Raw genomic sequence first — 23,352 nt, forward strand, 5'->3', positions numbered from 1 at the left:
TAAGTCTTTGGCTTTTTCTCTGCTTTTCAGTCCAAGAGTCTTTGGTATCTGAAGAGATCATGCACAACCTGGATACGTGTGAGGTGACAGTGCTGGGAGAGGAACTAAATCAGGAACAAGAGAGCCTGGAGATTGACATGACACGATTGCAGCAGAAAGGCATTGAGATGAGCAGTTCCAACCTGGGCATGATAATCACAGGTGGGGGTTTCTGCTGCTGCCCTTGTGGGGAGGGAGGGTCTGAAGGGACTGACAAAGGGACCAGTTCTGGAGAGGTGGTTTGTAACACCTTATTGTAAATACTTCATTTTTTTTTTTTTTTAAGAATTTCAAGCTTGGACTATTTAGAATTCTAAGCACAGCAATTCTGTGGAAAGCTGTGGTTCTAGAAAACACAATATTCTAGAACCTTCCTTCTGTTCTTTTCTCTGTCCCAAGTAGCAGGTCACCTCTGCACTGTAGTTAGACTCTGCCCCAAAAAAGGCTTGTTCCAGTGCCTAGGAGTACGCATTGTTCCTTTTTGTCCAGATTATGTTAAAGTATTCCATAGAAAAGCTCCCAGAATCCTTTCAAAGACTGACTGTGTTTAGGATTTTATCACAAAACCAATCCACAGGATTTCAGTGGAGCCACATGTGCATGTCAGTGGCTTTGCCATTTCTGTACCCCTTGAAAATCTGTCAGCCAAGAAAACTTAGATGAAGAAATGGAGTAATATTTGTCCAGTGTATGAAGTTGTAGCAGTGTTTTGCAGGGTGACTGTTGTTACAACCTGTGTGTCTCTGCCCACAGGGGTTGACACCATGGCTAACTACGAGGAAGTTCTGCACCTGATCCGCTACAGGAACTGGCACACGGTGTCTCTGTTCGACAGAAAGTTCAAACTGGTCTGCTCGGAGCTCAACGGGCGCTACGTCAGCAACGAGTTCAAAGTGGAGGTGTGTGAGCTGCCCTGGGCACTTGGAGGGGCTTAGGAGGATGGAAGTTGTTGCCTCAACTGATAGATAATAATAATAGATAGATAATTGATCAATTATTGATTTAGATTTTGTCCTGTAAATAAATACTAGGAAATGTGAGCATTTCAGGCAATATTTTATATATAAATGTGGTTTTAGTCCTCTATTTCACCTTGAAATAAAGCTGCCTAAACAGAGCTAAAATTGTTGTTTTGTAGAAGAAATAGTGTGTCTAATGGAGAGGTGAGGGTGAAAAGGTTGCATTGAAAACAAAGTATTAATTGAGCAAATGCAGTGAGAGTGGTGCTACTGGAGAGCTGAGTGGCCTTTGTGTGTCACTTCTGGGATGCCACAGATGGACTTGCTGGGCCCTGCACTGTTCTGCTTGTGTGATGCATAAATTTCTGATGCTAAGGGGTTACATTAAATCACAGAGAGGCTAAAATTGCATTTCCTCTGCAGGAGGGTACAGGTTAATTATTATTTAGTATGCTTACATCAAATATATGGAAGTACATCAGAAAATGGCATTAAAGGCACTAAAATTTTAATTTTTTTCTCTTTATTTTTATCTCTTCAGAATTAAACTATTGGGTTTCTGGAGTTTAACACTTTCTGTTTGTCCCTAGGTGAATGTTATCCACACAGCCAGCCCAGTGGAACATGCCAATCACATTGCTGCACAGCCACAGTTCATTCACCCAGTGCATCATTCCTTTGTTGATCTCTCTGGTCACAACTTGGCAAACCCTCATCCCTTTTCAGGTCAGGATCCTCAGCCACTGAAGTTGATTTGGTTTTTTGTGGTGTTGTAGAGTTGTTTTTCCCAGAGTTTAAACCAGTGTGTTGGACTAATAAACTAGGCAGCTGCTCAGTCCTGTCCTGTTGTAGCCCAGGCAGGGAGGAGTGAGTTTTTAGAACCCTGTGAAATTCCCTTTCCTACCAGCAGAAGAGCTTTCTGTTGGTGTGTGTATGTTGGAAAAGGGGAGGAGACTGTAAGACATCCATAAAGTGAGGAACTGGGACAGAATTTCTTCTGAGTGGCAGGAGGAAAGAATTGCAGTGCTATTCCTTTGAGGAGTCATGGTATCTGCCCTTTCTGTTTTAATTACATTAATTTGGCATGGGTGTAGGATGTGAGAGGAAGAAAAATAGGCAATTCAGAGAAGAGTCTGTGTGTGGTGGAATGTGCTTTCCTTGTGTTTTCAGTCCTTCAGATTGATGTAATTTTATTTAAGGAACTGGGCTCTAGTTCTTACTTTCCCACTAACTTTTTAAGTGGCTATAGGCAAAGTGCCTTTGGAATATGTATAATAAATAATATACACATAATACTTGTATAAAGCCATTTCCCCTGGCAGGTGATGGGGAGTAGTGGGGAGCACTGTGTAAGAGTTACCATGGTTGTGTTTTCTGGTTGCAGTTGTTCCCAGCACAGCCACCGTGGTGATCGTGGTGTGTGTCAGCTTCCTGGTGTTCATGATCATCCTGGGTGTGTTCCGGATCCGAGCTGCACACCAGAGAACCATGCGTGACCAGGACACGGGCAAGGAGAACGAGATGGACTGGGATGACTCTGCTTTGACCATCACTGTGAACCCCATGGAGGTAACCCTGTGCAGCTGGTGTCCTTTTTCAGCTGGAATGGGTGTGATTGTCCACGGGCAGAGGAGTGGAGCAGAACTAACCCTGAGCACAGGGCAGAGACATTAACTGGGAATTGAGAATGAGTGTGCCAAATGCTAAGGGCAGTTTTTTGGGATCTTGCAGGGGTTAGTGTTTGATGATGCAGAATGGGATTTTACAGGCCGGTGTCCAGCACTAGTGCTCATCATGTGCACAATGCCTTAAACACAGCCTGCTTTTGTCTAAACTTGCAGGAATTTATTGTCAAAACATCTGTGTTTATGATGTTTCCTTCTCCTGTAGCTGACATCTGAATTTTTAGAAAATGGGGAACAAGAAGGATGTGTAGCCTTCATGCTTTCTGTCCTATTGTAACATCCTTTTCCAGTAGAATTTGCAGTACTGGATCACCCTTCAGAGCCAGTTTGTGTAGAGTGCCAGGATTGACAGCAGTGTCACAGAACTCTTTTACTGAGTGCTACTTCCTTTGTCTTTTCTGATTTCTGGCTACTTCCTGCTGAGCTTCTAAAAATCCAGCAATAGCTCTTCTCAATATAGTGCCTTGAGTAAAGAACAAAGAGAATTCTGGCCAGTATGGTAATGACAGCTAATTTTTGTCTGAACAGACTTACGAGGATCAACACAGCAGTGAAGAGGAGGAGGAGGAAGAGGAAGAAGAAAGTGAAGATGGAGAAGAAGATGACATCACTAGTGCAGAGTCTGAAAGCAGTGAGGAGGAAGAGGGAGAGCAGGAAGAGGACCAACAGAATGTTAACAGACAGCAGCAGCTGGAATGGGATGACTCTACCCTCAGTTACTGATTCTAGCTGCTCCCTTTGTCTTTATGTTCCCGCTCTAGAAGACTCCACTGTAACACACTCCATTGGTACCAAGGATTCATGGTGTTTAAAACAAAAGAATTCATTCTGGCCAGTAGATTGAGCCCCCACACAACCCGTGTTTGTGTTCTGTCAGCTAGTTCCTGATGTTTAGGGTTGTAGTTAGCACCTCTTCCTTCAGCCATGCCTCAGTGACTGGATTTTTTTTACGCTCTGTGAGGAACCACCTTGCACTTTTTCTTCATGTCATCTCAGCTAAGTGACTCTACAGCTCTGTAGCCATTGCACATGAATTTCTGAACTGTCTTTTTTTGCTCAGTGAAACAAACTTGGCTTTGTTCCTTTTTTTCTTTCTAAAAGATGCAAAGATTGCTTGTTGACAAAGGGTTAAGCTGCTCATTTCAGCCTGTTGATTTCTTTTAATTTTTTTTCCCTGAATTAGTGCATGTGTAAAGTGGCAGAATGAGGTTAATATGTAGAAGATTAACAAGACTTTTTAATATTTTGTAAATATATTGGAATTATGTAATTATGTCATTTGTGGTAGTGAAAACAGGGATTGGGGTTTAAAACATGCTAAAGTAAAAAAATCATGCAGCATGAACTATTCCGAGTCTCATCCTACTGCAGCAGGAGCACGGGCACAGTTCTTAGTGTAGATGTTCAGTAACTCTGTCTTGGCCTTGACTGCGATGTGCGCTCATGCCCCGCTCTCCTTGAACTCCTTCCTTTTCTTTCATCTCCTTTATTTTGCAGAGGGAACAGGCAAGCTTGTGAGAAGTTGTAAAGGCTTTAGGAGCCTCTGCAGAGGTTCAGCTGCCCTGTGCAGTACAGTTTGGTTTTAATTTTATTTTTTTTCTCCCAATTAAGGCTTGCATTAAAGGCTTTTAAGTTATTGGGGAAATAACACTACATGGACGGTGGGCAGCTCTGTGTGCTGTGGCTGTGGGGTGTTGCCACAGCTCCTGGTAGTTCCAGGGAGGGTGCCTGGAGTCCAGTGTGGGCTGTGCACACTGTGGACAGGTTGGGTGTAGGGGATTGGTACCTGAGCACCTGGGCTACCAGTCTATATGGATAGAGATTTGGGGTTTTTCGTTGTTGATTTTTTCTAATTTGGGAGTGGGAAGGTTTGGGGTGTAGCTGATACCACTGAACACTCCTGCTCTTCCCCTGCAGTCCCTTGTACAGTAATTCAGATTGTCAGTGTTTTAAGCCTTTGTTTACACTTAGTAATTGTGTTTTCCTGCTGGTGAAAAACTGTAGCATAAACTATCCAACCAGAAAACCTTGGGAATCATGTTAATTCATGTGATTTGGGTTGTTTCTGATCCCAGTTCCAATTTGGGATTGCAGAGGGCAGTAGCTGGAAGGTATGAATGAGGGAGGGTGGGGGGGGGGAGGGGGTGCTGGTTTTTTCTGTCAGGCAGGGTTGTTTAACTTTATTTGGTCTGATGCAGAGTCGTGAATAATGAATTTCTGCTTGATTTCTATGGAGGTGGATTAAAGAGTAACTTGTTTTGCCTGTAACAGGAGCCTGGGACTGCATTCCCTCCTGAGCACGGTAAGCCAAGCGCCAGCGTTTGCTCGTGGGTGTGGGCACAGAGCCCAGCCAGGCCAGGGCCAGGAGCACTGGGGAAGGGCCAGGGAGGGGGCACAAAGGGTCCTGAGTAACAGAGAGGGAAAGGGCAGGGTTGATCCCGTGTTTGTACAGCTGGATTTCCAGAGCCAGCCCTGTTCTCACCTAATGGGATTGATGGGAGGTTTGTTCTGGGGGAACCTGGACTGAGGAGTGCCTTTACAATAGAGATGGACCTGGCAGCAGGGAAAGAACCCACACCAGAGCTTACTGGTTTTTGGGGTTGGGTTTGGTTTGGGGTTTTTTTTTTTTAATGTAAAATTTTAGATTTCTAAAATGGGAAAATGGTTTTGACTACTTACATGGTAATTAACTGCTAGTTTTAAGTAAACTGGGAAACTTTTAACTTATGTCTGACAGTTGTCCTGTGTTAATGTGTAGAAGACTTATCCTTCCATATACTGTTGCTGTAGCTGCTGTATTTTAGACCAAAACTGATCATGACTTCATGGTAATACTGAGGGGTTGTAATGTCCTGATGCAGTTTGTAGCCACTGTGGGTATAACTTTTCAGATGTGTATATTGGTAACAGGTCAGTTTGGACAGTCTATAAGCTACAATAAATTTCTGGTTCTAAAGGTTGTTTGCATTTTTTTTTTTTTTTTCTGAGTGGAACAAAGCAGAATCCAGTTATATAAACGGTGTTAATTTGCCTCTGCTGGGGGAGTAGGAGAGTTTTGTGGTCGTTGCTCCCAAGCACAGAAGGACTTTGCAGCATTTGTGTACAATTTGGCAATATTTTTTATTTACAAAACATGTACCTAAAGCAACTGAACAGCTAAACATGTAAACATTCTCTTCTTGCAGAACCACAATTTGGCTTAAAAAAATACTTCTTTTTTCAAGGCAACAGAATAAGCACAATCAGTTTGTACAGAGTTAAAAAAAAATAATGACAGAAACATCTCTAAATAAATAGAAATAGGTCTATCATTCTGAGCATATTTATAAAAATGAGAAGCCACTTGTAATGAAATGGAATATTTTTGAAAATTATTTAAGTTTCAATCTTTAGTACAATTCAGCTTACTGAAAACCATCAGGTGAGCTGCTGCTTTGTGAATTTGGAGTCAACAGAGCTGTCAGATTTATCCAAGATGCTCTCCCAGGGTGTACAAGGAAGAAGGTCCACAGGATGACTCACTGAATTTTTACTGCTTGTAGGTAAGTCAGGTTTCCAGACTAAGTAACCTCTGTAAAACTGTGCTCAGTTCTTCCACTGATGCACCTTTGTGTTATTTATTGCACTTCTCAAAGTGAGGGACAGGACAGGAGCCACTGCTCTAAAAGCTGTTGAGGGCCTGACATTTCTGCTGTGAGACCTGGGAGGGACTGAGGAGAGCAGGGTCCCACTGCTGCAGCATCCTGAACACCAGGCTCTGGCACTGCAAGAGAATTGCTTTTCCAGCTCTGGAATTGTAGTGTCTTCCCTTCCACAAGAACCTGATCAGGGATGTAGTTTCAGTGCATCTCACCTTGCACAGGGCCCAAGATTTTTTTTTTGCATACTTTCTGCTCTGTAAATTAGTTTAATAAGCAAGGAAATAGCAATATTTACTCTCTAAAATGGAGCAGAGGCACAGGACTGTTTCTCACTGATCAGCCTGCATAGAGCTCTAAATCCTGCAGTATTTCTCTCTAGTACCAAAGCAGCTGTTAGAGCCTGAGTGCTTCAGTCACAGTATCATCTGGAAGTGTAGGAAAAGGGGCTCTCCCAGGGTTAGAGTAAATTAAAATAAGGTGTCTTCCATGCCAGAACTGCTGCTTCTACCAACAGGTGCTTGAGAGGCAAGAGGGTTTGTATGAATAGATCCAAACCAGAACAGACCTCACAGCTTAACATCTTTTACAAAAAGAAGCAGTAAGTACTTTACTTTGAAAATGCAATCTTAGCGTTTTTAGGTTTGAAACCAAAATAAATGCAGAAATGCAGGAATTACTTGAGAGTCAACTAAAGCCTAACTTGGGAAAGCAAAGTAAGTACCTGATCCAGTGGCCACTCCAAAGCTGCTCTTGTGCCATCAGTTCTAGACAGCAATAGCCGAGTTCCAGCTCAGTTTCAGAACACTTTGGCCTCTGGAGCAGACAGAAAGCAATATGACAGCTGGGATGTCCTTATCCTGTCTCAAGGCAGAGTAAAACCATTTGTCCAAGTCAGCTTCAGTGTGCTGTGTGCTGACCCACCTTGGTGGACACTGACACAGGGCAGGAAGAGTGACCACATGCTGAAGTTAATGCCTCTAAGCTGTAACAGTGGTGACCTAGAAGATGGGCTACAGGCATAGGGGAATCTGTTCAGCTAAATTTCCAAGAAAATAGAAATACAGACATTAGCACACTGGGGGGATGTTACAACTGCCTCAACTCTTCCATTGAAAGATGTACTTGAAGCTTAAGGAGTTCTTAAGGGTGCAGTACCTCTACCTACCTTTACTGTACACAGGAGTTTTATTGCCTCAAGTCTCTCCCTTGTCCCCCAAAGATCTACAGCAGCCACAGTGCTGTGGCTGAGGACAGGCCAACAGTTTTTCAGTCATGCAGCAATGTCTGATCTCTGGGAACGAGGTGGGGGATCTTCAACACTACCATTCTTCTGTCTTTGGGAACCTGGCAGTCAGTGCTGGACTCGGGGCTGTTACATTCTCCTGAGCAGGTGCAGGCTCCTGCTCTACTGCCTGTTGTCTTTGGATACGTTGTGTGCCAGCCAGTTCACTTTGGTTTTCCAGCTCTCTCGCAGGGCTTCATTAAACTTCAGTCTGAAGTGCTTCAGTGCCTCCTCATCAGTTTTCCCAAGGGCCAGGGAGTCCTGTAGGCAAGAGGCATAAATCAGTGCACAACGGAACAATTCACTGTTCAACCAGTAAGATGTTTATTTATAAGAAATTACTCCATTGAAAGGAGGAATGGAGTTGCCATCAATTGTTTTTAATTGTTCCTGTAGTTGCAGGGGTTTTTTTTCTCTGATAAACACTTGGACCCTCAGCTTATGTTGGTGCAGGGAAAGAGCAGGTTCTGTATTGCTCTTGTACAGAGTGTTCTGCAGCTGCCAGGGATGGGTGGTTGTAACTCAGGAGGCAAACTAGGAAATTAGAGCCAAGAGCTGGGTCTCCTTCCCTGCAAGCTGGCACCTGCTGCCTTCATGGTGAAGAACCTGAAGGGATTTCCGAGGACCAGGACCTGGCATTTCTGATGTCCTGCACACGGACCCTGGGCAGCCACTCACAACAGTGAGTCCTGGAGCTCATCTGCTTCTAAGAATCTGTCCTTGCACACTGAACTCCTCCTCCTCACCCAGCCACAAGATCAGGTGTTCAGTTTTAACTCCTTACCTGGGCTCTGCCTCTTACCTTTAGGTACTGGATGTCTTTGGAGCAGCTGAGCTCTGGCAGCCCAGCAGCTTTCATCAGTGCAAAGAGGTGCAGGAAGAGGAGCCCGTGGCGCCGCAGGATCATGTAGGCTCTTTCACAGTAACCCCTGAACCTGTGCAGGAGTAGATGAAGGAATGAAGGCTGCAAACTCAACCATTTTGTAAAGCAAAGCTATATACTCTCTCCAGTTAATAATTTATATACTTTCAGGTGTACAGGCAGCTAGAGGCTGCACATTGGTGGAAATAAATACTAAAAATTTAGAGCTTAAAAAGCTGAAGTTTAACTCCCAGCACTTACCTTTCAAACTTCTCATTGTTGTTAGTTTTTCCTTGCTGGATGACATGCACAAAGTCGTAGGTTAAGATGAAAGGAACTCGTTCTCTATTAATACCAAATTTAGTCTTGAAGTTTCCCAAAAAGTGACCAAAATCAATATGGAACAGCTGAAAATAAGAAAAAATATTTTTGGAATATTACCTGTTTTAGCTGATTGGTGTTGAGTTACTTCCCAGTGACTGTATTCAGCAGATCACGACCATAGGGTTTTGGGAGAGAGAAAAATGACCTTGCCCATGGCCCTCCTTTGGGAAGAGACAATATTCCTTTGCTCAGGCAATCCCAGATTACCTGCCCTGTCTCCCGGACCATGATGTTGTCGCTGTGCCGGTCGCCAATGCCCAGCACGTAGGTGGCCACGCAGTACCCGGCGCAGGACAGGGTGAACTCCTCGATGGCTTGGTCCAAGGCATCTCTGGAGATGGCAAGAAAGAGAGTGAAAGATAATTTTACTTTGGACTCCAGTACTGCCCCACAGGGAAAGCTGTTTTCAGCTGCAGGAGAAGGGAGGAAAGCTCGTTTGGATTCCTGCAGTGCTCTCTGGAGGCAGGACTCCCACCCCTGCTTTACAAAAACGAGCTGCAATAACTGACTGTAACTGAAGGGATCTGAATAAGGTTGTGGCCACAATCTCAATGGAATTGACTTAGTCTCAACTAAATTAACTCATTTCTATATATCCATGGATCCAAAGGACACACAGGACTCCCGGAGTGATTCCTGTTAGGGCCCTGCTATGCCAGAACTGCAATGATTCTTTGCTGCTCTCCTCCTCTCCAGTAACCCCCCCAAGCCACACAGCTGCTTCCTTTTTCACCTCCCAGTTCTGGCATTACTCCTGCTGCCGTTCTTCCAGCTGGCCCTGTGCTGGCTGTGTATCTCTGCATCAAGGTTTGGGTCCAGCCCATGGTCAGAGCTGCCTTAGGCTATCAGAGATCAAACAAAGCTTGCAAACAGTAACCCAGAGGCCTCTGTTTCTGCTCAAGGCTCACATGGATCCACATGAGGGAGCAGCCAGAGCCTGGAGCTGTGCATAGCTGAGGGAAAAGGAGCAAGGCAGGAAGCAGGGAGGGAAAGCTGCGCCCACTCACCCCGGGTTCTTGGATTTGAGCCAGTTGAGCAGCGCATCCTTGTTGAAGGCGGCCGTGGCCACCATGTTGCTCTTGTTGAGCTGGATGTTGGCGATGGTGTCCGAATGCATGACCACCTCAATCAGCCCCGTCTTGTCTCCTGTGGAGAGGCAGCCATAAGGGGTCATCCTGCAGAGATGAAAGAAACCCTTCCACTGAAATCCTGCCCACAAGTGGGTGGTGTTGACTTTTAAGCTTTCCCTTGCCTGGCCTGTCTCCCTTTCTCCTCTACAGTTCTATTCCCCAGCCCCACAGAACCTGCCCAGATGCTCCCAGAACACCAGACAGACCTCTGAGCTTGCAGAGAAAACAGCCTCACCACCCCTGATCTATCAGTGCAGGAGGACAACTGTGTGCACACTGCTCACCTCAGGTCCAGGCCCTCCTGCTTCCACAGGATGTCCATCAGCTGGATCATCTGCAGAGTCAGCATGTCCTGGCGCAGATCTGGGCAGCATTACAGAGGAAAAAGGGTCATAAGTACCTCCCAAAGCCCCCCTGCTCTGCGCCTGCAGCCTTTGTCACGTGCTGGTTGAGCCAGGAAAGAAGACCAGCAGTGAGCAGTGTTTGCTGGGGCAGTAACAGTGTAAAACCACACACCAGAGCCTCAGCTCACACAGGATTTTTACTGGCAGCGGTTTAGGCTACTTGACTTGGCCAAAGCTCTTCCCATGGCAGTCAATGTGGCACTTCAGAAATCCCCTTCTGGGCACAACAGTGAGCAGCAGCCACCCCAACCCTGCCGAGCTCTTTCACACCCCACATCAGGTTTGGTTTTGTTGTCCAAGGGTATCCAGTTACCACTGCACTAAAATCTTAATGAAAGAGGGAAGCAGGTGAAATATAGAGGGGAGTTTATTATGTCTTCAGATTACTGCCAAAAAACTCACCCAAAAACATTAAAGGTCCTCATTTACACAACATCTTAATGGTCCATATTTAGGCCTTCCCACCACAGTAAATACTTGAGACTAAAAGATACATTTGCACAGGCATAATGAAGACTTACCATCTCCATTTTTAAAAATGATACCCACTCCACCTCCACCTGTCTCTTCATTATTAAACACAATCCACAATGGTTTCATTTTGGAGTCCATGAAGGTGCACTGATCCACACTAGAGGAAATAAAAATATTACCATCGGTTTCCATCTATTAAAATACCAGTCATCCAAGCTGCCAGTCCTACAGCAACGACTGATGGACTTGGGACTTCCACGAGGAAAGAACCTTGGAATAACCCAAAGCCTGGCTGCAGAGTGAAACAAAGCCTTTGGCACAAATTCAGAGGTGCAGATCTCTTCCTTACCAAACTTCAGCGAGGATAATGTTGGGGTTCAGGGGGGACTGGAGGTGGGAAAGGGCTTCCCTGTAGGTTTCCTGCTTCATGCACATGTGCATCATCTCCTTGGTTTGAGGCTTGGTGGCCTTCTGAGAACTCACTTTCACAAAGTCATTCAGAGCTTTCATCTTGTTGAGTGCTTCTCCCTGAAAAAAGGGAGGGATGAAACAGGGTTAACAAATAGGAAATTCCTGGAGAAAGTTTAAAAAACATTAACATTTTCTGTGAAATGTAAACCTTGGTTCCGTCTCTTACTTTCTCTTCAATTTGTAGCAATTTCATATACTGCAACAAAACAAATTTAGTAATATCTGCTTGAGGAAGATCCATAATTAATTGTGGATACTCTGCTGGGTACAAATGCATTGCAAGGTAATGACTGCAGCAGGAATAAAGCACATTATCATGCACCAAAGGAAGAAGTGAGGTGCACTGGCTAGAAAAGTGAGGATGAGACCTAGAGCCCAGCCTGTCCTTCAGTGCTTCTGGGGAGTTCTGGTTGTGCAAAAGTGCTGCTCAGTCTTGAAAAGAAACAGCACTGGCTCATGGGCACAGCTTGGCTACAACTTTGTCTAGAGATGAGTCTCTCACTTCTGAATTTGGTACCATGACCCTTGACAGGAAAGAGAGGTTTCAGAGAGGGAAAATGCCAGGAGTACCTGCACACAGCAACTGAAAGGGAGTCCCCTGCTCTGAATCAGCCAACTGTGATCAGCTCCCAGCGAACAGCACCTCACCCAACTGACCTCACAACAGCAGTGCTCTGACCATTTCAAAGCATTCTAGACACAGACTGCAGCCTGTGTGGGTGAGTAAAGGACGAGCAAGGCCACACGTGCTGGGCATCTCCAGGACACGCCAAAACCAACACAGCCCTTACGAGGCTTTTCTTGTATTACTGGTGACATTAATTTGGGAAAGCCAACAGCTGAGAACCAGCCCCAAGCAAGAGGGAAGGCAACCTCCTGGCCCAAAGCAATTTGTACCTGCTTCATCAGCACCTTCATGTGGTGGGTGCTGCCCCGGCAGTACGCTTCCAGGATCAGGCCAAACCTCAGGGAAACGGCAGGAACGTGCATTTCTGACCTGGGGAGGGAGGCAGGGAAGGAGGGAGGTTAAAGCAGTGCTGACTCACTGCAGGGAGTGACTCATGCTCCCATTCACACCAGCACCAGGAGGGGGGGACACACCAGAATATTTGGCTGCTGTTTAGATTCTTTGTAACGGGGAAGGAAAATAAATATCCCCAGCCCAGAAGGTGATGGAGGAAAACCATTGCTTGAGGTGATGAGACATCTTTCTGGGTGACTCAATCACCAACTCCTCCTTTGAGAACATTGCTTGGGGAGCAAGAACAGTTCAGAGCTTATGGCTCAGAGCTGGCACAGGGCCATGGAAACCCAAAGCAAATTCCAGCTCACATGCATGTGTGTATATATTCACAAATATATATAAATTCTAAAAACAGAACCTAACCCAAACACCACCACTACAATGACAAAAGACAAAAATAAATGAACAAAAAACTATACTGTGTCATCCTGGAATAATTCTTATTGAGTCACCCAAGGTAAAAAGCAGCAGTTCCCACTTCACAGAGCAATGAAGGACCCAGTAAATGCTTGTTTCACTTGATTACTGAGAAAAAGCCTAAAACATTTGCTCTTCACCTCAGGTGCCAGAAGAGGAAGTGGCCGATCTTGCGGTTGGATAATGCCCTTTCCAGCAGGAACTTGGTTAATTCACAGTCTAAGTAGGATTCATACTTGAGCACCTGGACAAGCTGCAGCAGGTACTGGAACACATCATCATCCCTGTGGACAAAAAGGAAACATGAAAGACAACCTTATCTTCAGTGCCACAAGTGTACTTGTAACAGCCCTTTGTAAAGACAAGGCTGTCACTCTTGTTCACAGCCCTGAGCAGAAATAGAAAGGGCGCTGCCTCTCCCCGGGGCCGACACTTACGTCAGCTTCTTCAGGGAGTTGATAGCAAAGGAACCAACGTAACGGTCAGGAAAGCTGAAATCCAGCAGCTCCAAGGCATTCAGGACAGGCAACTCTGGCCAGGTCTGAAGCAGGGAAATCATCTGGAATGACCAAAAAGAAAATAGCAGAAAGAAGGAACAAGGTTTTTATGACAATGGATGTGAATCTGAAGTTCTACTGATGAAAGAGCAGCTCCTTATGAGGGGGTCACTATTTATAGATGCCTCACAGCAAGTTTGCAGATAGCAGGTCAAAAACTGATCCCTTGAGGTGGCTTGTGCTGATCTCTCAGTATCATTTAAGAATATTCAATCCAGATCTCTTTTTTCCCATTAATTACACAGATTTTTTTTTTTTTGCCTCCAGTTTCTTGAAGGGATAAACAAGACCTTGCTGGCCAGTAATGAATCTGGGACAGCCCACAGAGCCAAACAGAGCCCAGAAGAACGAGACCTCAGCTGGTACCAGCTGGGAACTTCCCTGAGAAAACTGTGAAACATCCCCTTGCTCAGCTGGGCTCCCAAACACAGCACAGGAATGTGGACACTGAAAGATGGATCAGAAAGGGAGCCCTGGCTGCCAGCCCCAACATCCTCACCTGGGCAACATCCTCATGCTTGTTCCATTTGGTGATGATGAGCAGCTTGGCCAGAGCCTGTGGGTACTGGTCACGGATGTCGTATCTCATCTTCCATACCAGGTCCTTCTCGTGCTCGTACAGCTCCGTGTGGCTCCTCCGCTCCAGGATCTCCTTCAGCTGCAACTTCTGCTCACAGCAAGCACAGGAAAGAGCAGACACAGGGCTCAGTCCCAACCACAGGACTTGCTCAGCTCAGGGAGACCCTGCAGGACTGGGGCATGACCCAGTTTGGTGAAAAATGCTGGGGGTGGGGCATAAGGTGGAAACAACTTGGTCCATGAAACCAGGCTTGCAGGCAGCTGAAAACGGATGCCAGAAGACTCACCTCCTCAGAATCTTCTGGTGCAGCTCGGGGTTGTTCTCCATTCCTCCCCAACTCCAGCAGCTGGGACACAAATAAAGAGTCTGAGAAAGGCTCCTCAGTTCCTCTGTAATTGCAGCTCACCATCACTTCAGGCATTTGTGCTGCATTGGAGATCAGCCACTTGCCACCTCTGCTTGGGCTCCCCCTTCTCCCTGGCACAGCCTGTTCCAGCCTCTGAGCCACCCCTGCCTCGTGGGGAGCACAGACATGTCTCTGGCAGAGCAGATCCCCTTTCTTCCCTGTAACAGGCACATTTCTTCTTCCACTTGTCTGGCCAGTTGCAGTGACAGATGGAAAATCTCCACCCCACACGGCATGTTACCACTCTGCTGAAAGGGAGGGAGCTGCCTATTTTCACTCATTTCCCCTTTATTCCTCTTCCTTCCTACAGAGCCTAATGCAGTTTGAAGGCAGCTCAGTTAAACCCATTTTTTAAACAAGTGCTCATCTATGAGAGCAGCTTTACCTCAGTAATTCACAGCTTGGAAAAGTTTTCACTCAAAGGTCCATTAGTTAAGAGGAAAAAGTGAAAATTTCAGTCAACAATATCTATTCATCAAGTTTGCTTGCAGCCAGTCCCTGTCAATGGCTGCCCCAGAGCTTCCCTACTGGAAGGGACAGTGAGGGAATTCCTGTGCCTCCCAGAAAAGTGTCCCTGTGCCCCACCTGCTCAAAGGACGGGTAATACACAGGATGTGCTGCCACGCTGGGGAAGCAGATGACCAAGGCTGCTGCACTCTCAGTGTTGGGGTTGCACTGCACTGTGCCCATGGGGTTCAGAAGTTCCCCTTTCTCATCTGAAAAACAAAGTACATAAAACCCATGAGCCCAAATCTTGTGAAGCTTTGGTGCAGAAAGCAGAGCAGAGACCGTCCCTGGGCACTGCCTGGCCACAAGCACTTCACCTTCCTGAGCTCTCCCCAGTGAGGGGCATGTGACATCCTTAGGTGAGTGGCCACCTCTCAGGTCACATGTGTGAAGCCAAGCTCAACAAAGCCCTGTCTTGGCAGGGCTCCAGCTGCCATCACAGGACAGAGCAGTGACCACTCCACTTCCTGGTGCAGACTAAGGATGCCAAAGGACAGCAGCTCCCTCTCCTGCCATACCTGGGAAGGAGGACCACATGTGCAGGCAGCACTCCCCCGTTTTCAGCTGGTCCTTGTAGTCGAAGAGCATCACATTGACCCAGGCGATGGGACAGTCCTGCGGGAAGACAGCGCTCGTGGGGGGCTGCACCTGCCCAGCTGGAGCAGGGGAACAGAAGGACTAACGAGAGAGATCCCCTTGCAAAGGGACATCCTGCCTGCTGACCTGCTGAGCTCTCTAAATTAAGAGTACAAGATGGCATCGGGCATTTGCCAAAACCTGGGGTCTTTTGTGTAGTGCTAAATGGCACCAAACACTCCCCACAAATGTGCCTAAAACTTCACCACCTGATATTTGGCATAGCTGAAGAATCTCTAAGTTTCCAATAAGGCCTTACTACTGTACACTCAGTATTTTAGGAAGCTGTGACATACTTCATATATTTCACAGCTTGAGGGGAAGGAGAAGAACTTTAATTTTGAAACAGGGAACGTGGAGTAGGCACGACTTTGGAAAACGAAACAAAGGATGCTAGAAATAGCTCATAATAGGAAAAAAAGGCTTGGCTCTTTTGTACAATAATAAACACTATCTATAGAAATCAAACTTTATGCTGCCAATCCCCTGCCACACCCCCAAAATAAACCCCACAAATCCAACCCAGACTCATTTTGGAGGAGGGAGACTCCAGCAAGTGAAGTGACCAGGACATGGCCAAGACAAAGACCTTGTCCCCTGCCCTCACCCAGCTCCCAGCCCCAGAGCAGACACACATTCCATGAGTGACCTAAGCTTTCCAGGTTCCCCAAATGGAACACTTTACCTCATACAACAGCACTCAGAGCACAGATCACACCAAGGCTCAAGCACAGAAACTGAGTGGAAAAGGGGTTACGTGGCAGAAATTCTGCACCGACGCAGCCACAAACAGTGTCACGTTTGAAGGAACCACAGTGAGACATCTGGTTCCACTGGGGCATACTAGACAATGCAGCCTTACCCCACAGGTCAGGCACTTGGTGGAGGTAACAGAGACCCCATTTCCCTCTAATGTGACAAAATGAGTCACTTCCAAGCACCCTCTCACAAACCTTGGAGCCGATTTAATTACTCCAAGTACCTTCAGTAAAATCCCATTTGACACATCAACTTCCAGATCACAGGGAAAAGCCAAACAAAACACCACTGCCAGCAATAACCTTTTCTAACAGTGTAAATGACATCTAACCACAGCTGAAAGCCTGCCAAAACACAAGGCAAGATTTCTGGTGGATAAGGTCCAGAAAAACAAGGATCCAGCATTCTGAAGACAGACATCTCCTGCTTGATTTAGAGAAACACTGAAAGCCAACCCTCTGGGTGACATTAACCCTCTGACTCATCCAGTCAGCCTGCAAACATGCCTGATTTTGTGGTAGTAAATGATTTCGTCCCACCTATCTGCTCTGGACAGTCTGCATATAAACAACATATATGGAATTAACCTCTGAGTAAGGAAAAAAATTAACAATCAAAACAAACAAACAAACGAAATATCAGAGTGCATTCTGACTGTAACCTGCCCTTACCAACCATTTGAAATGATTTCTGGCTTCTTCACTCAGAGCTGTAGCTCACCACGGGGAAAAATTCTTTTGCAGTGCTCAGCTCTAGTGAATGTTGTGATTTTATACTAAAAGTTCATCAGAATGCATCCACCTTTCCCCAGCACCAGAACACACATGAATAAGATCCTCTTAACAACTCAGCTAAACAGACTGGTTGTGTTTTGTCAATCAGAACAGAAAGATTTCCTTCTGACTGCTTCAAAACGGAAAATTATTCCAGTGTGACCACAAACATCCAGCCTGTGGATGAATCAGATCTTCTGTCCAACAAAAACCTCCAGCAGGAGCTGGGGTTCTGCTATTCTTAAATAAAAAAGAAACCCAACAATAAAACTGTTAATCCTGGTCCTGGCCTCAAAATGTTTCCAGTCTGAAGTCTTCAACCCAGAAATTGGTCCCCACAAGCAGGATTCATGAGCTGGCTGTTGCTCCCAGACATGACTGCACAGTAACCCTGAGAACTCCACTGATGTCAGCACAACAACGCTCAGTGAACCTCCCAACAGTGAGGAGGAGTGAGCAGAACTGAAATCTTCTCTATCACACTCATCACTGCCTCATTCCTCTGCACTCTAGTACAGATGGCATGAGTAATCCTCTCCTTAAGGCACGAGAACAGTGTCTTTGTGGTCACAGAAACAATAATTTGCAGAGGAACAAATGCCTTTGCTGCTCATAAAGGAAAGTCTCACATGCAAAGAGCTTGAGGCTTAAGTTACAGCTCTGGGAAACCAGCAATTCAATTACAGGCTGCACTTGGATCTCCTTTTAGTTACTAAATCGTTAATGGGCTAGAAGTTCTGGAATAGAGCTGAGGAAAGTGAGAAATATCACTACCTCTGATTAAGATGCTCAAATCAAGAGCTTCCAAAGTGATTTAACACTTTCTATGCTCAGTTTGCAACACCTGAACAGTAACCTTGAAGAATCTGCACTTTCACTTTACATTGTCTAAAGCTTTGCCATAACCAGTGTTTACATTCCTCAGTTCATTCCCCTTCCCTGGCTGGTAATTTGCTGCACTGGGGATTTGCAGGAAAGACCTTGTTAGAAAGAAAATGCAACACAGGTGGTGGTTTAACCTCAACTACAAAACAAGGAAGTTGCAGAACAGTGAAACAGGGACACCAACACAAGTGATTCCTCTTTAGGTCCAGTCAGATGCTGGGTATGTTTCTTAATGGTTTTTCTTGAGAAGAAATTACATATTAACAGCCTTTCCCACAGGCAGCCACTTCTCAGCTTCCTGTTCCTGTTGAAGAAGTTACTGGCCATTACTCTGTAAGCTTTTGTTAACATAAAGCTCTCTGAAAGCAAAGGGCACTTGGTTCAGAATCATGTCCTGTGCTCTGCAGCCCTGGCCTGCCTGGCTCAGCCCCAGGCTGGCTTCACTTACAGCTTTCTTGGACTTCTTCTTGGTGGAACGAGCCTTCTTGGCCTTCTCGATGACGGCATAGAGGGCGAAGCAGAGCCGGGCCATGCGGGGCAGGTCACAGATGTTGATGTCGAAGTCCAGCCGCTGCTTCCACACCGGCTCCGAGCACACGTTCACCTCCGAGCTCGACACTGTCTTGCACAGCATCTCATTGCCATGGAACAGACCTGCCTGCACCACCAGCTGAGGGCAGGAAAAATAAGAGCACACCATGAATCCACAGGGGCTTGCCTTGTTGGCTGAAGACACATCACTGGAAGAGGAATGGGACAGGGCAGCCGCTCCCCTGAACAGGGTGTCCTGCTCCCATCTCTTTCCTGATCCACTGAGATCCAGTTCCTTTCTCTCTCTCTTTACTCTGCTTCAGTAGGTGCATTGTTACCATCTCACTTCATGCAGACTTGCATATTGAATAATGCAACACATTCTTGCCCAGTTTCCTTCCTTTCCCAAAGAGCAGCTGTTCCCCTTCTCCCCCTTCATGGCAAACACCCTGCATATCCCAGGGCTCTGCTGCCTCCTGCTTTCTGCCTTCCCTTTGCCAGTCACCACCTCTCCCATCACTCTCTCCTCAGAGCTGGGTTTCCCCTGCTCTGCTGCTCAGCTTTCCCTGCCCAGCACTGTACAATGCCATTACCTCAGGGCAGCAGCTCTGTCTGCTGTGCAGCAGCTTTTCTAATGCTGGGCTGCTGGCCGGCCACTTCCCTCCCCATTCCTGTTGTGCTGCAGTTCAGAAACTGCCCAAAGGCTGAATGAAGCCCCACAGGAGCAGGTGAGATCATGCTGTCAGCCACCACTGTCCTCCCTCCCCACACAAACGAGAGGGATGTGACTGGGAAAGCCAAAGCACAAACCCCCAGAGTGAGCCAGTACCCACCTTCATTCTCTCATCTGCATTGACCTTGCTGCCTTGCACCAGCTCGATGTAGAAAGGCTGCTCTAAGGACCAGAGAGAGCCATAGTTCGGCTGGAAAGACAAAAGGGTTCTAATCAGAAATAGATGCAACAAAGGCCTCTCAAGCCAGCACCAGAACTCATCTCCCATTCCATGTTTTTTGCTCCCACAGAAAAGAGTGAGAGGCCTGGGACAACCAGGGAAGCTGTGGAGGGGCTGGAAGGCTGGCTGGGAATTCCCATCTTAGACCCCAGCTAGGAACCTGTCCTGAGAAGGGCAGGGAGAACCCACTTGCTGTTCCCAGCCAAGATCAGCACGTCCACCAACAAACGAGCCCAGGGTGACCCCAGGGGTCCCCTTTTACCTTTTTCTTGGGGAGTGGAGGGGGCTTGGAGGCCGCCTTTGGGGGGCTGGCGATGCAGTTGGTCTGCTCGTCCCTCATGGCAATGATGGCAGAGGAGTGCACCATGGTCAGGTGGGGGGTCAGGCCCCGCTGCAGGCAGCTGCGGATGTGCTGAGAGGGGACAGGGTCAGCCAGGGCCACCCGGCCAGAGCCACCCGGGCCTGGCCAGAGCCACCGCGCCAACCAGCACCAGCCCAGGCAGGAACCCGTGCAGGGAGTCAGGGAAGGGCCCAGCAACAATCGAATTCCAGCTCTCAATTATCTCCTCTTGCTTTATAAACCTGCAACTCGCTGGGCTCATGTTGCCAGAACTGAGAATATGAAGTGCCTTTTATAGCTGGCATTTCATCAATGGACTCAAATGGCTGCATTAAGGGAAAACACTGAGGAGGATTCAGCAGTCTCAGCAGCAGTTTGCCCTGCCAGAGGAGCACATGACTCAGGATTGCTTGCCCAATTTTCAAGAGGAGAACCCTCAGCTCACCATACAAGCAAGCAGATACTTCCAGAACCACAGCCTCTAAATGTATTTACACAGCACTCAGCACCCAGGGACAGGCTTAGATCACTGGCCCCCCCAAAATAGGGATTTTCTAGGTTGCTGGAAATACCCTTTGCCGTAAGCAGCATCCAGGTCCTGTCACTGATGTGCTGCACTCCTGTAAACAGCACTGTCTCCTTGACAACGTGTCCCAGCCCACACCCCCAGCAAGGGAAGGCCATGTGGGAACAGACTCACTGATAAAGACACGAGGCTCACCTGGAACTGGTACAGGGGGTAGTTCCCATAGAGATATTCACATTTCCCGTTCACCTGCAGCGTGTAGTCCTCTGGCTTCTGCACGGTCTCGTGGCGGAACACAGTAGCCTGTTTCTTTATAGCATAGCTCATCAAGGTGATGGGGAACTCCCAGGGGGAGATCTGGAACGTGAAGCTCTCCTGCAATCCCAACAACACGGCAAACTGTCAGATTCCAGCAAAGGGCTGAAATGGCACAGACAGGGAACAACATTCCTGCTGCTGGAAGTGAGGAGCAGGATAGGAAGGTACAATCACACACACATTAGCCAATGATAACTAGGGATGTTTGCTAAACTGGGCAGGAGCAAGTTTCAGCAGTGCAAGCACGAGGCTGGAAATCAGGAACTTCAGTTTAAGCAGAACACCAGTTCACGTGGTTGCCAGTCACTAAAAACCTTCCCACTGTCATTCCACCAGCAGGCAGAGGCTGTAAGGGTCACCGTGCTCAAACACACTGCTCTGGAAGGCCCTTCTCCCGTGAGGGTGACCCTGCTCCATGCCCAGGCACAACACGCAAAACACGAACCGAGGGTACGAGGCAAGAACAGGGCCCATGGGCAGCACAGACCAGTGCCTGCAAGCAGTGTTTGCTGAGCACGAGCTGAGGCAGGCTCTTGAGCTTCCAAAGGAAAGTCAAGTACTGGATTCTATGCTCCTTTCCTACCCAAATCCAAAAAGCTTTCCACCCCATGTACGTGCAGCAACCTCAGCTTCCAGCTAACCAGCACACCCAGTGCATGTTCAGGAGGGAGAACAGCTCCCTCGGTTGGAGGCTCAGTCTCCCTCCCAACCATCACTGCATGCAAAGGAATCTGGAGAATGAAAATGAACACTGAACACATGGAAACACTGTCCAGGCACACATTATTCTGTCTGCAAACACACAGAGGCTTCCAAAGGAAAAGCACAAACCATCAAACACTGTGACAGAAAACCTTGTGCTTTACCCCGCCAGACTGGAACTTGATGTTGACAAAAATGTTCTTGGTGGGGATTTGCAAAGAGCCAGTCCCGAGGCCCTTGGCCATGGGCTCCAGCTGCAGGGGGAAGTTGTACTCCATCCACGCTGCCCAGCTGAGCTGCTGCCGCTTTGCTGCTTTCTCCTCGCAGAACTGGCACATTTTGGTGCGGAAATCGCTCACCTCTGGATCCTGCACAGAGTCAAACTCGTGCAGACCTGCGTGGAGAGTAAGAGAGGAAGGCAAAATAAGCATCTGCAGCCTTTGGGGGAAACAAGCCTTTTCCTCAAACGTCTGTGAAAGAGTCTCGAGACTCCCTGAACACGTGTTTAACATGTGGCCAAAGGCAGAGTCAGCCAAGCTACCAGCAGTCACTTATTTATGATGTAGAATTGCACTGACTCAACACCCCAGTGCTCTGCCAGCAGGAAGCATCACCTTCCCTGGGTCTGCACACATAGTGTTCCCTCTCTGCATCCACTGGAGACCAAACCTGCTGACGTCCCAGCGCACAAGCAGGGCTCCAGCACTGTCCCACAGGCAGCCAGGCTGTTTGGGACAGGAGCACGTTCCACCCACAGCCAGCACGCCTGCCGTGACCGGTGGTGGTGAACTGACCTTTCCCAATGAGCAGGCTGATCTGGGAGTTGATGACCTTCTTGACCCTGTCCCCCTCGCGAGCCACGAGGCGCAGGACGGGCAGGAAGGGCTGGATGTCACAGAGGCGGCGCTGCTCGTCCTCCAGCTCCTGCTGCTCGGCCGTCTGGTTGATGCAGGTGAACACGTAGGCCTCGGGGTCGCTGAGCATGTGGAACAGCGGCTCATACTGCGCGTGCTGCCACAGCACCTGCGGGGCAGCGCACAGCGTGACCCTCCCGCACCGCCCAGCCTGCCCCTGCCCTCACTCTGCTGCTGCCACCCACCACCTCCCCCTGAGCACACAGCAAAGGCAGAGCACAGCCCAAGCTCCTCACAGCACTCCTGGACCTGCAATCCCAGGCTGCTCCTCAGCCAAGTCTGGTGGCTCCAGCTCGTGCTGAACGGCTGGGTAGGTTTATTTGCAGCTGCCTTTAACTGACTTCCTTTCTTCATGCTTGCCTTTTGTTTCAAGCAATGTAAATCCCTCAACCTGAGCATTTAAATAACTCCCACCTGAATATCTCACAGTAAGCACCTGCTGCCTCTGGCTGTGTGAAACAGAGCAATTACTGACACTGGAAGCAAAATTGGGTTAAGTAACTTGCCCCCAGTAACAAGAAATCTGTGACAGGAGACAAGAGCTTCTCAAGTCTTGTCAACACTATCCTGTTCCCAAAGATCCTTCTCTCCCTGTAGATAGCACTTTCACATGACTTCACACCCCTTTTTTCACTCTCATCCTAAGTGCCTGCTATTGGAGGCAAAACTCTGGAGCAGATGGGCCTCTGGCTGTAACACAGACCTGTCACTAACAGCTGGTACAAGGCTGTTACCTGCTTGATGGTGCCCAGGCTGGCATTGCAGGGCACAGAGAGGTTTAAGTATATGCCTGTGGGCAGCAAGAAGTCCACCTGGATGTTCTGGTTTTCCCCCTTGGACCAGAATTCCGTAGGGCAGTAAATGCCTGGGGGCATCCTGCTCACTGCTTAGCTACCACCTGCAAGAAAAGGGAAAACAATCTGTTGATGTTGACTACACATTGTTTGCTCAGTTCTGTGCTGGACTCTGTAGGAAATTAATGTGCAAAAGAACCCAAAGAAAGGAAGGTCAGCACAGCCTTATAGCTCAGGAAAACATGGACCTCAGTAAAAATTCCACTCCAGTGCCTTTGAGCCACATGTAACTACAGCATTTGCTTCTATTTCAATGCAACCCTCTCTTAATCTCTTCTAGGCCAGAATTAACATCTACATCTGCATTTGACTAAGAAATAGGAGAATTATCTTCTCTGG

At 47.5% G+C, this 23,352-nt stretch overlaps 2 protein-coding genes across 3 annotated transcripts in view; one reads left to right on the forward strand and one right to left on the reverse strand.

The window, feature by feature from the left end:
- CLSTN1 (calsyntenin 1) overlaps positions 1 to 5,639 on the forward strand; it is a 32,603-nt gene extending 26,964 nt beyond the window's left edge. For both annotated transcript variants that reach the window (XM_082295884.1, XM_082295885.1), the window contains 5 exons: positions 31 to 201; positions 793 to 938; positions 1,589 to 1,724; positions 2,383 to 2,567; positions 3,212 to 5,639. In XM_082295884.1, coding sequence (XP_082152010.1) covers positions 31 to 201; positions 793 to 938; positions 1,589 to 1,724; positions 2,383 to 2,567; positions 3,212 to 3,406 — 833 coding nt within the window. In that variant the 3' untranslated portion in view covers positions 3,407 to 5,639. The remainder of the gene's footprint in view (positions 1 to 30; positions 202 to 792; positions 939 to 1,588; positions 1,725 to 2,382; positions 2,568 to 3,211) is intronic.
- A 2,056-nt stretch (positions 5,640 to 7,695) lies between these two features.
- PIK3CD (phosphatidylinositol-4,5-bisphosphate 3-kinase catalytic subunit delta) lies at positions 7,696 to 23,034 on the reverse strand (the record flags this gene model as incomplete). Its single annotated transcript, XM_082295921.1, has 22 exons — positions 7,696 to 7,867; positions 8,409 to 8,541; positions 8,730 to 8,875; positions 9,060 to 9,183; positions 9,860 to 10,027; positions 10,267 to 10,345; positions 10,908 to 11,017; positions 11,210 to 11,388; positions 12,229 to 12,328; positions 12,913 to 13,056; positions 13,210 to 13,331; positions 13,829 to 13,996; positions 14,196 to 14,255; positions 14,901 to 15,031; positions 15,341 to 15,437; positions 18,324 to 18,545; positions 19,240 to 19,329; positions 19,622 to 19,771; positions 20,421 to 20,600; positions 21,410 to 21,639; positions 22,040 to 22,268; positions 22,894 to 23,034. 22 exons carry the CDS (start codon positions 23,032 to 23,034, stop codon positions 7,730 to 7,732), a joined length of 3,141 nt encoding a protein of 1,046 aa, XP_082152047.1. The 3' UTR covers positions 7,696 to 7,729.
- Between the last annotated feature and the right edge of the window lie 318 nt (positions 23,035 to 23,352).

Source organism: Coloeus monedula (assembly GCF_965178545.1).
Source record: "Coloeus monedula genome assembly, chromosome: 22".
Taxonomy (NCBI): domain Eukaryota; kingdom Metazoa; phylum Chordata; class Aves; order Passeriformes; family Corvidae; genus Coloeus; species Coloeus monedula.